At 33.9% G+C, this 15,783-nt stretch overlaps 1 protein-coding gene across 1 annotated transcript in view; it reads right to left on the reverse strand.

Annotated features, from left to right (window-relative positions):
• The window catches only part of Eys (eyes shut homolog), a 1,592,434-nt gene that overhangs the window by 631,381 nt on the left and 945,270 nt on the right, over positions 1-15,783 (reverse strand). The window contains 1 exon segment of the mRNA XM_046432606.1: positions 15,438-15,529. Within this exon segment, the coding sequence (XP_046288562.1) occupies positions 15,438-15,529 (92 nt within the window).

The raw sequence follows: 15,783 nt of genomic DNA on the forward strand, positions 1-15,783 counted from the left end.
GTTTCTAAGCTGCAAGGTCTGAGTTAAATTTCTGTAGCTGTTAAGACAATGCTTAGAACCGCCCAGTAAACATTTCCCCTGATTGTCTGATTGTTGAATAACTGAAGGGGTCTGTGTGGTTGCACGCAGGCCTTGCAGGGCCTGACCCAATCAGTTTGAATGTGTACTCTCCTTAGGAATGACCTATCACTCCAGCCTGACCTGTTCCCGCCAATGAATGAACCAATCATGTTTAGGAGTTGTTACTCAATTTTCCCGCGCCTCATGATGATTTGTTCTGATGTATACAAAGCCCTCCGCCCTCCCCAAAAAAGTGTACTTAAGCAGTGCTCAGCCCCTGCTCGGGGCTCTGGCTGCTTTCCCTTCTTGAGTGGGCACGGAGCCCAGCATGCTGGTTCAATAAATCCCCCTTCTGCCAATTGCATGAGTGGTCACTTGGTGGTCTCTTTCTCCGACGTTTCGCGGGACCCTTACGATGGTTCTTACCCGTCATCGGAAAACTGACCTTTAGGCGTCAGCCTCCTGTCTTAGGTTGATACCACTGCAATTGAATCATACCTGTCACTGACTACCGGTCCAGCATACAGCCATACTTGTGGATAGGTCTATGCACCAGTGGGGGGGTGAGGTTCTTTGCCTCACCTCTGTTGGCCCCCAAATTTGGCCTTGGTACCAGTGGGGGAGTGAGGTTAATGTGGCTAAAGGACCATGCCTGGTAGGTTGTCCAATTCAACACCTACATTCAATGTCACTGCAACATGGGGTACGCTGGCAAGGAAATTGTCATACCTACTTGGCTAATGGCTCCCAGCACTCCATGTTTCCAGAAATCTCTTTTAATTGGCATACTATACTTCTGTAGTACCAGAAAAGTGAAAATATCCATGTTTTATCAAAATAGTCCATTAAAATATATTTTGTTGTTAAATTAAATTACATTGAAAATGGCAACTTTTCACACAATTAAATCCTGTGAAGGTCACTAAGAATCATCCTTTCAAGGATTTAGTTGCTTCTTAATTATTATTTGTGAAAAAGATGAAAAATAATTCTAGTTTTTCAAGTCTCACAAAATATGCATATTCTTTCTTTTGACTAGTTTGATGCCATTCATATTAAAACAGCTTATAATAAAACTGTTTTTCAAAATGTTTTACTATGGTTATTTGGATTGTGGAGTGGTGACTTAAGAATGCTTCCAGGGGAAGAGAGGAGCCACAGGGTAATTATAGTAGCCCCCAACACAACTCTTCCTACTGTGTGCTGTGCAGGTCTCTACCAGAACCCCTCCTTCAATTATTTTATACTGTAGCTATCTACCTAAGATCCTGTAAAATTGTAGTCTGTTCAATTCCTCACAACTGAGTGCACAGTGAGCACATATTGAAGCTTTAACAAGCTTCAGAGTAATTGTTTTGGAAATAAAAAAAAATTTAATATCCACCTTGATGCTATGTCTTTCTTAAACGGCAGAAAGCACTGAGTTTATTTTTTTTTTTCTGAAATTGAATCTAAAGGCATCCCATATTCTGCCCTGTGTGTGATCTGACAAAGAAAACAGTTCTCTCACCAGAACCCAGTGGGACTGGATGACATCAGTAACTACATGACTACTTGTACCACCTGTGCCTTGGCACTCTGTTGGAATTACAAGGGCAGAGGGAGAGATCCCCATTGACTGGAATTGCTTTTTTGCTATATCCATCAGAATGGAGAATAAAATGGAAATTAAGTGAATTTGTAGAAAATAAAATTATATATCTTGCATACCTGAGATCCTGGTAGATATCTACATGCTACAATTGCAAAAGAAACCTAAGGTTGGAGAAATTTCTGTATGATGCAACAGAATTAAGTCTCATCAGACACATGCTTCTCCATCTTATTCTCCCACTTATGTCCCAAGTTAGATTTATTTTGTGGTTTGAGTATGCTGTCCTTCAGGAGGTGAGCTGTAGTGGGGTGTTAAGGATGTTCCATGTGCTTTGGCTAATGACCACCAGCTTCTTTGCTATAGAAATGGTTAGAGTGGTGTAGGGATGTCAGGATGTCGACTGAATAGGAAAAATTTAAGAAAAACAGAACGGTCCAGTCTGTGACCAAAATTTAAAACTTTCCTATTTGCTGAATAATCTCATCTTGATTTCCAGTTGCTAAAAATCTCATCCCGATTAGCTCTGCACAACTCTTTTTCTCTTTAGACTATTTATTATATCATAAGTGGCTATGGTTAAGGGAGTGGGTAGTTAGTGAGGTTATTATTTCTCATTAGTATAATTCTTTTAAAGATCCAAATAGAAATATGTAGGTGGTACTTTTGCCTTATCTTATCAAGAAAATTTTTAAAAAAATTAAGAACATTCTCTGGTTAGGGCATGTTGACAAGTAAAATTTTATCTTTGATTCAGGAAGCATTTAAAGATAAGCCACTTTCTAAATCCAAAACATAATGAATGTTATTTCCTCCTTCAAAAATTCAAAATAGAAAAACGGTTTGCTTCTTTTCTCTTTTCCAAAATCAGAATAAAAAATAATTACCCATTCTTTGAAATAATTTTGAAATTGTTGATTACTTTTGAAATAGTTCATGAAGTGTGTGAGTGTGTGCATGCGCACGCAAGCACGTGCTCATGCACGTGCATATCAGTGGTTCTCAGTGAAGGTATGTACTTTTGCTCTTATGAATCCTGGCAACTTTTGATAGTATTCAATATAAGAGCAAATTTTGGTTATCACACGTGAGGGGAGAAGCAAAAGCCATGGATACAACTAAATATTCTACAATACACAGGAGAGCACCTCACAACAAAGAATTATCCATCTTGAGAAGCAGAGGCAGTTCCAGGACAGCCTCAGCAACTTAGTGTGACCTTCAGCAACTTAGCAAGATTCCATCTCAAAAATCAAAAAGGACTTGGGAAGTAGCTCCTGATAATGTGTCCCTGGGTTTGATCCCCAGTACATTGACAATAATTATTCATCCTCGAATATTAAGTAGTGTTGAGATAAATAGATGGAGAATTTTTTTCTAATAAAGAGATTAAACAGGGTGTTGATAGACTCCATGATACCTAAAACATATTACTTGAAACAAAGGAAGTATCCCTTGTTTTGGGTACAGATATCTTTGTTTAGGTAAATACATGTGGTACATTTGTGCAATGCTAACAGGCCTTTAGACAATTAAATAGCTTATCTATCTATGCTCTGTTTTGGAATAAAGAAATAAGGGCAATGGTAAATGGATCATACTGATGTTCATCTGATAAGGATTTTAGACTGCATGGCATTAGTGTACTTGGTTAACTGGCAGGGTTGGGACTCTCAAAGATAAAATACTGGACTTCCTGTTGTGAAGGTTCAATTGAATAACTAAGAACAGAAATCTTTTCTTTGAGTTATCTTTGATTTCTGATTTGTTTTTATTTTTAAATACCAGAGTCTCAGAAGAAATCTTCATATGATAATTATCATCATATTGTTGCAATGGATCCATATTAATAAATTTGTTCTTAATTGTTCTAAGGATGACAGAGCAAGAGGTTAATTACTCTGAACATAATGTCTACATTCACCTTGTGTTACCATTGGTTTAATATTCCTGTCACCTCACAAGCATATCTGAGAGTACCAATTACTTTCTTTCATAGTGTAGATTAGAAAAGTAACAGGCATAACATACATTTAATTTTACATTTTGTTAGACTATATATCATTTTACAATTGTCTTTTAAAATGTAATATGTGGCTACTAGAACTATAAAAAATGCAATGTGCTTTCTTTTCTATTTTTTAAAGATAATTTTGTTTGGGGAATATCGAATGTCTATTTTGTAAAGGTTGTATTCATTTATGCACTCATTAAATTAATCAATCATTCAGTAAACATTTATTCATTGTTTTGCAAAGCAAATTGTCAGGTCATGAGAACATAAAAATTAACAAGCAAAGTTTTTGCTCTCAAAATGCTTAGCTTTTAATTTTAGAATATTTTCTCTTTGGATTAATAATTATTGATATAAAGACTGATTAGAAGGAAGTAAATTAAAATGTATAATCACTTTCATTTTAAGTCAGATGTCACATAAATATCAATTTAAAACCATCATATCCAAAATATTAAGCAATCTCATTCTCCAGTTATAAATTAAATTCCTATTTCAAATTCAGGCAGCTAAACATAAGTTTCTTATATATATATATATTTAAATGGATACAGCATTTCTAATTAGTCTCAAGTACTCACAGAAATGTAGGACACAGAATTTTCTAGCATAACTGAGTTTTTGAGCCTCTTGAGGTGGCATGGTAATCCCAACAGAGGAATGGGCTGTCTTTAATAGATACATTAATAAGCCAAATTCTCTGAACTGCCAGTGAGATCACCAATGACCAGCTTTGTAAAGTTTTAAATAGAACATATTTCTTAATTTAATTTCAAATATATGCATGTATACTAACATAATCACTTCTAATTATTTTAAATGTACTAATTTTTATGGAAGAAAATATTTACTTTTATACTTATACTTTCATTGTCAAATTTTAAAAATGATATTCTAAACATTTTTCAAACAATAGAATAAAATTAAGTTTCCATTTTAGTGAAGGAGTTCTTCAATAATTCATATGTGTTTCAACTGCAAAATATTATGAGATAAAATTTGACTCAATTTAAATGTTTCATCTCTTTGAAATAACTCCACAATAGTGATAACACAGTTGATAAATCAGCTGTGTTTCCATATTTTTGGCAGTTTACAACCTCAATCAAATATGCTTATGATACAAGAACATCCAGTAAAATTCATAGACATCTGTTAATAAGTTTTAAAAAGGAGATATTTAAAGATATTTGGGGGGGGGAGAGGCCTCCTTTAAACTATTGAGAGTATTATTGTCAATATTAACTACCTATAATATATCAGATTTATAATGTATCAGATTGTTATTCATATTAGTGTGAATATAAAACAATGACATATAAATCTGGAGAAAAAAAATTTTTAAAGAGAGAGAGAGGAAAGGGAGAGAGAGAGAGAGAGAGAGAGAGAGAGAGAGAGAGAGAGAGAGAGAGAGAGTTTTAATATTTATTTTTCAGTTTTCAGTGGACACAACATCTTTATTTTATTTTTATGTGGTGCTGAGCATCAAACCCAGCGTCACACACATGCCAGGCGAGCACATTACCACTTGAGCCACATCCCCAGCCCTGGAGAAAAATTATTTGAGACTGAATCTAATTAATTGGAAAGCCGAGAGACTATACCAAAATGGGCCTTTGGTTTCTATGGCATCTCCAAACAGCTTCTGCTTTATTTTTCTGTAAACCCTATTATTGCTATGACCATAGACATGGCTCATTCTGATTTCTTTCCTTCCTTTATAATTTTCTCTGTTCATCAACATCCAGCTACCTTTGATATCTGGAATCAAATTTCATTCTTACCTCTAACTTATTATTTAATATTTATTTATCAATCAGCTACTTACATTCCAATTGCATGCTAGGTGCTGGTGAAGTGTTCAGCACAGGACAAAACAGACAAGTCCCTGACCCGTGAGTTTAGTGTCTCCTTAGGAACACAGAAACAATGAGAAAAATCAGGAAATATAATGCTAAGTGGGAACAATGTGAGAAACTGTCTGAAAGGAAACCATCTGTTCTCTGCACAGAACAGTCTAGGAGGGATACCTGAGATGACTTTTAATCCAAAATTTTAATAATGAAAAAGAAGCCATGTGGTTCCAATGTGAGGACAGAAGAGGAAAGAATGACAAGAAAAGACAGTGTTCCAGCTAGAAAGAATAGTGAGATTAAAGACCTGTTGTGGGGAAAAAAATCTAGATGGTTTCAGAAGTGACAGAATGTCAAAGTCAATGGAGCATAAGAAGTGAAGAAGTCATGTATAGTGAGGTGGAGGAAAATAGGTAAAAGGCCAATTATGCAGGATCCAGTGATCAGAGAGTCTGGATTTTATTCTCACTGAAGAGGAAAACCACTCAAACCTTCAAACAGAGTTGTAACTTGATGCAATGTACTTTAAACAAATACCCTGGCACAGAAGCAAGCAAAACAAAACTGCAAAAGTCCAGCTGAAAAGTGATGAAGACTCAGACTATAATGGATTCAGAGGGGAGAGACCTACCCAGTGTATAAGTAGTAGTGCTATTTACTAAGATGGGAAAAATCCTAGGCATTGTGTAGGGGTGTGTGTGTGTGTGTGTGTGTGAAATGGAGAAGTGATGGGGCTGTTAGGGGTAGAGTGTCAGGAATTTCATTCTGGATAGGTTAAGTTGAAGATATGAATGAGAAATAGAAAAGAAGTTAGGTTATTGTTTGTATATATGTATCTGGAATTCAGAAGGAAAGTAAGCTGGAATGAGTCTAGTAAGAGAAAGAAAAACCAGCCACAGAGACAGAAAGGATTCAAAATTAGATTTTTTTCCTTCCACATTCTCATTGGTGCATTATTGTATATAATGATGGGATTTGTCGTTACATATTTGTACACACACACAATATAAGTTGGCCAATAATACTTCCCTTTGCCCTCCCCTTAAAAATTATTCTTTCTAAAGCAGACATGAAAATTGATTCTAAGCAGATTATGAGCTCTCTCAGTATTCCTCCCTCAAGAAAAGGAGAAGGAGGAGGGAAGGTAATAGTAGTGGAGGAAGGAGGAATGTCCTCACTAAAATGCTTAGCACAATTAAGTCAGAAAACAATTTACTGGCTTTGTCAACATGAAAGTCATGTAGTGTGACCATTGTTTTGCTTGCACAGAACAAGACTTGTTTGTGTTGTCAGAGTAAAAACTGACAATAGCCCTTTTTTGTTTAAAAACAAACAAAATAAAGCCAAAAAACAGCTATCATCTAAAGGATAAAACTCCCTACTCATAGGTGGCATTAACAAAATCTGTGTTGGTTTTGGGAACATGGAAGCCAAATTGAATTAGTTTGAAGGGTAAATAGCAGGTAACAAAATCAAAATCCCCTGTGTAATAAATTTCTAAGATATGTGGCTCTGAATAGGAATGGGATAAAAATAATATAGGAGCTCAGAGTGATGTGTTGCTGTCGGGGAATTTTAAAGACTGCTTTTACTCTTTAGGAAATGGTCCAGCAGTGAGAAAAAGATGGATAATGTAAGCAAAAGGGTGCCATTGAAAGAGAGGTGTCCTTGAGAATGTGGAAAGTGATGAAGTCTAGGATTACAAGTGGAGGGCGGGCCTTGGATAGAAGTCTACCAAGTAGTAAAAGAGTTAAACTATTTCCCTGAACCCTGCCCTTTAGACTTAGGGCATTCTATCCTAAATTTTCCCTACTTCCCCAATAAGCAATTTATCATGTCATGCCTATCCATAGTTCTCAAATGGAGGTTTCCAGCTATCCTTAACTATTCCGACTTTCTTAGGATTTGTTACTTTGTTTCTAACAATTTAAGAACTACTATGCCTAATCTGTTATAATGTATTCAATTATATAAGATGATCTTTTTTTTTTCCACAATATGATCACATTATTTCAAGCACGATTTTTGAAACTCTTACAAAGTTTAAGCTTCTTGTAGAAATACCAGATCATATCTTACCTTAAATTTGGGCAAATTTATTAACACTGTGTTTTTTCATAGTAGCATGATAGTTATTAATGATCTGTTCTCTTAAAAACAAGTAAAATGACAGGGTTATCTAGGAATGCACATTTCATTGGTTCCTAGAAATTTTTTGCCAATGAATCTGTGGATGTAGCCTTAATGTATTCTTTTCTAATGACATGTGGTGATCAATGAGGCTTTAACAATTAAAGCAACCTGAAAGGTCGTAGAAGAGAGTAAGGCAAAGCAACAGAGAGCCAAAAATTATAGAGAATGTCAGCTACAGAAAAGATTTGTATACTTCAATGATGTACACACATGCTTTTCCGTGTGGCTTTGGTGAATGAACCATGGAGACCCTTTGGGAGGTGTGCCATGCTTCCCAATTAGAATGCTTTGTAACTGAACTTGAAGCTTGCCACTTGTATTATCCTCTCATTAGAAGGGGAAAAAAAGGCCATTCTAGAAAATGATATTTGGCTTTTTTGGGATTTGATGTGAACATAAATATGGCATATAATTTTGCAATGTAATGTACAACTAAAGGATATAGACTTGACTTCTAATTCTGAAGTCATTCCAATGAACATAAAATAACAAGTTGCATGGAAGCAATTGTTAAGTCACGCTTCAGAATTCCTTTCCAGAAAATCACTCTCCATTACTAAAGGCAACTTTAGAAATAAGACTAAATGAAATAGGTTAGGTCCTTTTCAACTTATGAAATGAAGCTGACAATATTTATGGGATAAATTGAATTGTGTTAATTTTCTGGAAAAATGATTGCTGATTAAAATGTTCTCAAAATTGAATTCTCCTCCCTCCACACAATTGACTCCCAACATTTGACTAATTTATTTGGCTGACACTAATTCAGTAAGTTAATTATACTGTGGTGGTCTTCATCAACAAGTAAGAACTATTTAAAAAATTTAAATTCAAAGTATATAGTATTTCAAAATGCACTCAATAAGATCATAGACTTTCAACTTTAGGAAAATTAAAATCTGTCACTCAATAATTGCTTTTAATATTCCAAATTTCTCTTAATGAAATAATCCTAATATTTATTAATTTTTATATTTATACTGAAATAACCAACAGAAAGGTTTTACAAAAATATGACCAGTATAAACTTATTTTCTCATTTTGTCAAACTTTTGTATAGTCTCTGTTTTCTTATAAAACCAATATTGAAATTATGAACTATCAATTTGCACTTCCAATGTTTTTATCAGCATAGGAGACAGAGTTCACCTCTTTGTAGGGATAAGAGGAAAATGAAGCAAGCTAGAAAGGCAGTGTAAGCCACGCTGCATAATAAGCAGTAGAAAGTTCAAGCAGCCAGAACTTTTAGCTCTAAGTCTCTCTTTTATCAGGTGAGAGCACAGACAGCATCTAAAACAAGACAAATTTCAGGTCAAATTAAAAAATGTAGGTCCAAATAATTACTTATGGAAATCTATATTTATAATGTTCTAGCCTTTGTTTCTATGTGTTGTCCAGCCTCCAGAGGCACCTGTTTGGATGGCTCAGCCATTATTATGATTCATCCATCACTTCTATCTTACTAAATACATGATGTTGGAAAAAAGAATACAACTCTATGATTTTGTTTACTTCTGACCTATATATCATCTCATTTAAAAAGGTGCTTAAAATATATTTGGAAATTATCTTTCCTGATAGAATATGAATCATACTTCTGCCTTTTATCCTCTTTTAGTTTTTATATCCTAGATATGTGTTAAAATACCTGACTATTCACAGCTGATAGTAGCTGTATTAACTGATAGCTCCTCAGTAAATGCTCATAGACACTACTTGCTACTTCTGATGGGCAATGCGTCTGCTCCTTCTACTGAGACATGATGAAAATCATTCCTAAAGCTCTTGGTAAACTGTAGGCTGAATATCAACTACATAGTTTCAGCTTTAATTTCTAATCAATGATAATCAATCCCTTGTTTCAGGGGAAAAAACAAAAACTTTGATGTTAGTACAACAAATAGAACTCTGAGTCCCTATACAGTATGAATGATAGCAATAACTTTTTTTGATATTTATTTTATTCCTTTTGTATTGGGTTAAATAGTTTCAAACTTTCAAGTAAAATGATGGCAAGTTTCCCACTTTTTAATGTTTGAATATTCTAACATTTGTTTTAAAATAGGTTTTAAAAAGTAGTAACCAATTTATTAGGGCATTTGAATAGATGGAGTTATAATAAAGCTTAATTTTCCTTTGGGTAAGTGATCCTATGATGATTACACTTTAAATTCTCTTTTCCAAAGTTAAATGACAAAGTTTCAGTCTTTCAACCACATTTTGTGTTGAACAAATGTATAATGGGGAAAAAGAAAATGAAAGTAGATTTATGTTAGAGGGACATTTTGCTGGGTGAATAAATACTGTTTTAGAATCACAATCAATTGTTTTTTCTTTATTTTGTTCAAGTTGAAATAAAATCGTTATTTCATTGGCATGTTTTTCTTGACACTACTGACAGTGGTTAATGAATAGATTAATGAAATAATGTACACACTTCATTAGAGAAAGAAAAATCTTTACCTTTGGAAAGTGGTTAAGTGGCTTATTACTTTTTCTTTCCACTTCACTGATTTTCCTGCACTCGGAGCCAAAGTACTCCTGCTTTGGTTACCACATGTTTAGTCCATAGTATTATTATAAATACCTTGGAAGACAGACTTCTTTTGGAAAAGAAGTTGCACAACTTTGATACTTATGATGACAGTTCTGATTATCTTAATTCCAATTTTCACCTACAATAAGTGATTTCTTTCAAATTGCTCTGTTTTTTGAATGCACAATTTGCTGCATTTTAGATAAATTCTCTACCAAACACAGCAGAAACTTAAATTTTATGGTGTAAAGATGAAATAATTTGTCATTTTCAGGCAGAGTGTCCCAACATTGATGAAAATGTTGGGTAGTTTAAATATTAGAAATATAAGAAAATAATGCAATTGTTTATAATATGTAATTTGATATTGTGTACATTTTTGACCAAGATATAATTATTTAATAAATAAGTAGCATATATATTAACTAAGGTTTTATATGCAGTGCAGTACTGCTTATTATATTTTGTTTGAATCCTAAAAGTACAGTTATTTATTTCTCTTTTAGAAATATTTCTTATCATATCTATCCTGCATTGTTTTAACTGATGTTTTTCCTCCTGAATGCAAAGCTAGAAAATTTTTCTAGGTGCTTTTCCCATTCAGTGTGTCCACATGACTAAATTCTAGAGAACACAGTGCAAAAGAAAGGGGGATGTGTTATTTCTAGCCCACCTATTCTCTACCATGCTGATTTAAGGAGACTTGAGTTCTCAGTAGAAACACATTGCACGTTTCAACTAACCTAATTTAAATATGTTTGAATGAATGAGCTTTTTGCAAAGAGGGGGTTGGAGATTGGAGAATCCATATTTAATGGATGTCAACAGAGTTACTTTAATACCACCTTTACATGGAAAGACTAGAAGGAAGTAAGGAGTGATCAGAATGTAAAGGAGAGTGCCAGGAAGAGTCTAGCAGCCTGTTGGGCACACTCAGGTCAAGTGAATAGAAGTCTTGCCCTCACTCTCCTCCTCCTCTCATTTCCTGTCACTGCAGAAAGCTCAAGGTCAAGGGGACACCATACTAGTTTGGTGATGCTGTCTTACAAAGTACCACAAACTGAGTGGCTAAAGCAAATGCAATTTGTTGTCTCACTGTTCTGTTGGTTATAAGTTTAAGATTAAGGTGTTGTCAGGTTTGAATTCTGCTGAAGACTGAGAATAGAATCTGTTCCAGGACTCTGTCCTTCACTTCACATTGTCTTCCTTCTCTGAAAATTTTGTCTGAGTATTGCAATTCCCCTTTTCATAAAGATCCTAATCATATTATATTAAAGGCATTCTGATGACCTCCGTGTAGTTCTATTATCTCTTTAATGATCCTATCTTCAAATAAGGTCATATTTTGAGGTACTAGGGGGTTATGATTTTAATATATTAATTTTGTGGGATCACAATTTAACCCTCAATAGAGCGCACTGATATAATCAACATAAGTCAGTTTCAAAAAACCAGAGCCAAGAAGAAGAGATTGTACAGTGGATCTGGAGAGCCCAGAAATGTTGTATACTGTAGACTACTGTACCCTACTTTAAGAAGAAAACACTTCTTTGTTCATATTATTTGCTTTTAATACAGATGTCTATTGCTTGTGATGCTGTTCCCAGGTCTCACTGTGGAATTTTATGATCTACCTGACTATCACTGCACTTTTATACTTTATTCTCACTCTTTCCTACATAAATAATCTTAAAATAATTCCCTTTTCTTCTTTTTTGATACCATTACATATTAAGGAAAATGTTTCTCCTGTCATCATCTAATAGACAAAATGTAAGGGATTCAGGCTTTGTATTCAGTTCTATATTATTGGAGAAAATATTTGTTGATGTGGGGATTTCATCATACATGTCAAACTTCCTACAGATTGTTCACTGTTCACAAAAACACTATGTTCTTTTTCCCCCAAAATTGTGTGTAATTTATTATTTGTTCACAAGGCTGTACATAAAGGGTAGCTTATAAATGATTCTCTCAGGGATAACTGAGGATGTCCTCTCTGAGTCTAGCTTGACTTTGTACAGTTCACAAATAAGAAACTGCCTACCTATCCCAACAATAGAGCAAAACTAATAATTTCTCTATGAGAAAGTTCTACTAGAATTCCTGCAGTTTACTTACAAATCAGGATGTTGACTGTAAGTTTAAGTATAAGACACAAATGAAGGATGTATTGTTTATTCAAGGTACTGGTTTTAAATGATAGCATTTAAGAAAAGAAAAACAAAACCCCTCCAAATCCCTCAAAGTCCCATAGCAGAAGAGGTCAGAAAAACTAAACTTAATTCTATTTTTGAGTCTTAAATTTTACCTTCCTTGAAGGACAAAGTATATGGATGTAGTGACTTTAAATGAAGAAAATTTTCCAACATGTCCATTATTAAATGCATGATCAGTTTTTATAACATAATTATGTATAAATGAATAATTATATGTTATCGTACAATCAATGCCATACTGTATATATTAAATAGTATATATTAACAATATAACTATTATACAATGTATTTAAAACTTTTATAAATATACCAACAGACCTGGATAAACTACAGCATCACATTTTCATATTTGTGTTTGATGGAAAATTCAGGTACATCTCAAACTCTCTTAGTAACTTGGGCTTAAATATATGTGTGGTGTTCAAAATTGGAGTGACAGATACATACCCATTTCTGTTTTACTTCTTTTTATTTAATTGTTTTTCAGCACTGGAAATTGTACTTGGAGTCTGTATGTGCTAGGCAAGCACTCAACCACTGAAATACACCCTTAGTCAACTTTACATTTTATTTTGAGGCAGGGTGAAGCTAAATTGTTGAAGGTCTCTATGAGTTGCTAAAGCTGACTTTCAATCCTCATTCTTCAACCTCCCGAGTTTTGGGGATTACAGGCGTGTACCTCAGTGCTGGGCTCTGCTTTACTTCTGGAACGTACCATAAGCTATTGCTCCGTAGTCTAACACCACTGCTTTTCTCATTGTCATTTTCCCTTTCATTAAAATATAGCTATAGCTAATTTCTCACTAAAGTGGTATGAGTATATATACTTTTAATATCTTCATTTTACAACTCTATATTTCACCTGATTTTAAATACTTCAGATTTTCCTCCCTGAGTTTTCTATTTTAAGTAATCATATATATATTTTTAAAGGACCATGTAACTCTGTAGAACAGCTTGTCTTTTTCCTAGTTCTAAAAAATAATAAGCTCACTAGTTTTTCATGGAGTATGTTTGTTTTGTGCTTTCTGTAAGAACTACATCATAGGATCTTGCTGTTCTTTTTTCCCCACAGTTAGAAGAGCATGTGAGGAAGGTCCCTTCTTTGTTCAGATATCAGGGGAATGTCATCCTTCAGCAGAAATGAGATGGAAAAGTGCAGAGTTGAGAGTGAAATGTGTGCAACTATTTATATAAGTGTCTGTTAATGGTCAAAAAATTGTGAATACAGAATTCTTGACTGCGTTTAACTTAAAATTAAAGATTTCCCCCTTTTTATCTTATAATAACATTTTTATTAGCATAGAAAATAAATTAATGGAACTCTACTCTTGCTATTTACGAAGGGTAATCATAGAGAAGACTATATTTCTGTAAGTTTTTCTGTTACAATATTTCAGACAAACCAATGGCCAGAAAAGAAATATTTCTTAATTTAGATGATTTAGATCCAATATCAAAAGAATGTCAGCTATGTTTAATACAAATTAAACACAACAATGCATGTAAATGGAAAAATTATCATAGTGACATAACACATAAATGAAGATGATCTTGCTGGGCATAGTGTCTCAGTCTGTTATCCCAGTGACTTGGGAGGCTGAGGCAGGAGAATCACAAGTTTGAGGCCACACTTGGAAACTTAGCAAGACCCCATCTCAAGGTAAAAAAATAAAAAGGTCTGGGGTTGTAGCCTAGTGGTAAAGCACCATTGTGTTTTCCATCCCCAACACTGAAAAAGAGGAAAAAAAAGTGATTTTTTTGGGGGGTGATATATATTCTTAAAAGTGGCATTGTAATGAGAACAGTGAAAAATAGGTATTCTTAAAATTTTTAAATGTTTTGCACTTAATGTTTCCTTTAAAGAAGACTTCAAATGATATTTGGTCACTTTAAAAATACTGACTGAACATATCATAGTGGAAACATTCATCAGGTTAGGAGGCAGGAGATCTGGATTCTAATTTTGCTCCCCACTGATGAGCAATATGATCTTGAGAAATTTGCCTACATTCTATTAGCCTCAACTTTCAAACTGCCACAAGGCTATTTTGGCTGAATTATTTCCCACTAAAATTCATATATTGAGCCAGGTGTGGTGGCTTATGCCTGAAATTCCAACCTCTCAGGAGGCTGGAACTTGAACTTGAACTTGACTCAAGTTCAAGGCCAGCCTCAACTTAGAGACACCCTGTCTCAAAAAATAGAAAGTACTGGGGAGTGGTAAAACTCATGATGAAAAAACATTAAATCTAAATTAGATATATTTTGCTAAAAATAAAAAAGTGAAGTTAAAAACAAATATCATGTTGCAACGGTGCTGGAAAAACTAGTTACATATAAGAGGAATGAAACTAGACCCTTATTTCCCACCCTTCACAAAAATCAAATCAAAATGGATCACCAGCCTCAGAATTAGACCAGTAAGTATAAGTAGTAAAATAAAATAAAAGTAGGAATGAATAAAATATCATGTTACAGTTTTTAGATAGGTACCTGATTTATAGCTGATTTGACAAGTACTTGGGGGGTTGCCTTCTGATACAGCTTTTGGAAATATCAGAAATGTACATTCTCTAATTTTTCTGGTTTGTGATATAATGGGTCTTTGTAAATTTTTTCTCTATGTTTCTGAATATTTCAAATTTTTACACTGAATACATTGTATTTTATTTATTGAAAGAAAACACCACCTTATTTCATTGCTATAACTCCTTAAGTGGAAATAATATGAGGCTTTCAGAGCTTCTTTGTAATATGCTTATATAAGTTTGTTGACAATATAACCCCTATAACAATCTTTACTTAGTACACTTTTTTAGGATATATAGAAAAGCTTGGTAAACATTAATTCACATATAAGCACACGTAAATACTAATAAGGATAACCTCCATTTTAAAATGAGGAGGACAATAACCAAAATAATAATCTGCTACTTATGAGATTAAGTAGAAAACAAGTGTATCTTACCTGATAAACAGTTTATACCTTTGTCCATCATCCACTCTAATGGTAGTGTGAATGCTTTTCAATTTTGTTTCACCAGCACAGAAAAAGTGGTACTAGAAGAAAAACATATGTTTCTGTCAAACAGATTTTTACTATGAAATTAATATTTTATGGTTGACACAATCTTTACCAATACTTTTCTTGTTGCTTTGGGGGAAACAATAAGTTTGAAATTTAAGAAAAGTAACACCTCAAATATGCAAGGAAAGAGTGCTAAATTTCAAATGTAAAACTCACTCAACACAAACAGTTGCCAGTCTTCTAGTATGATTCAATCTTTTCTAGTGTTTTGCAGAACATGGTTGAT

The sequence above is a fragment of the Marmota monax genome, unplaced genomic scaffold (assembly GCF_021218885.2).
Source record: "Marmota monax isolate L192 unplaced genomic scaffold, Marmota_monax_Labrador192_F-V1.1 WCK01_AAM20220418_F8-fsc00116, whole genome shotgun sequence".
Taxonomy (NCBI): Eukaryota; Metazoa; Chordata; class Mammalia; order Rodentia; family Sciuridae; genus Marmota; species Marmota monax.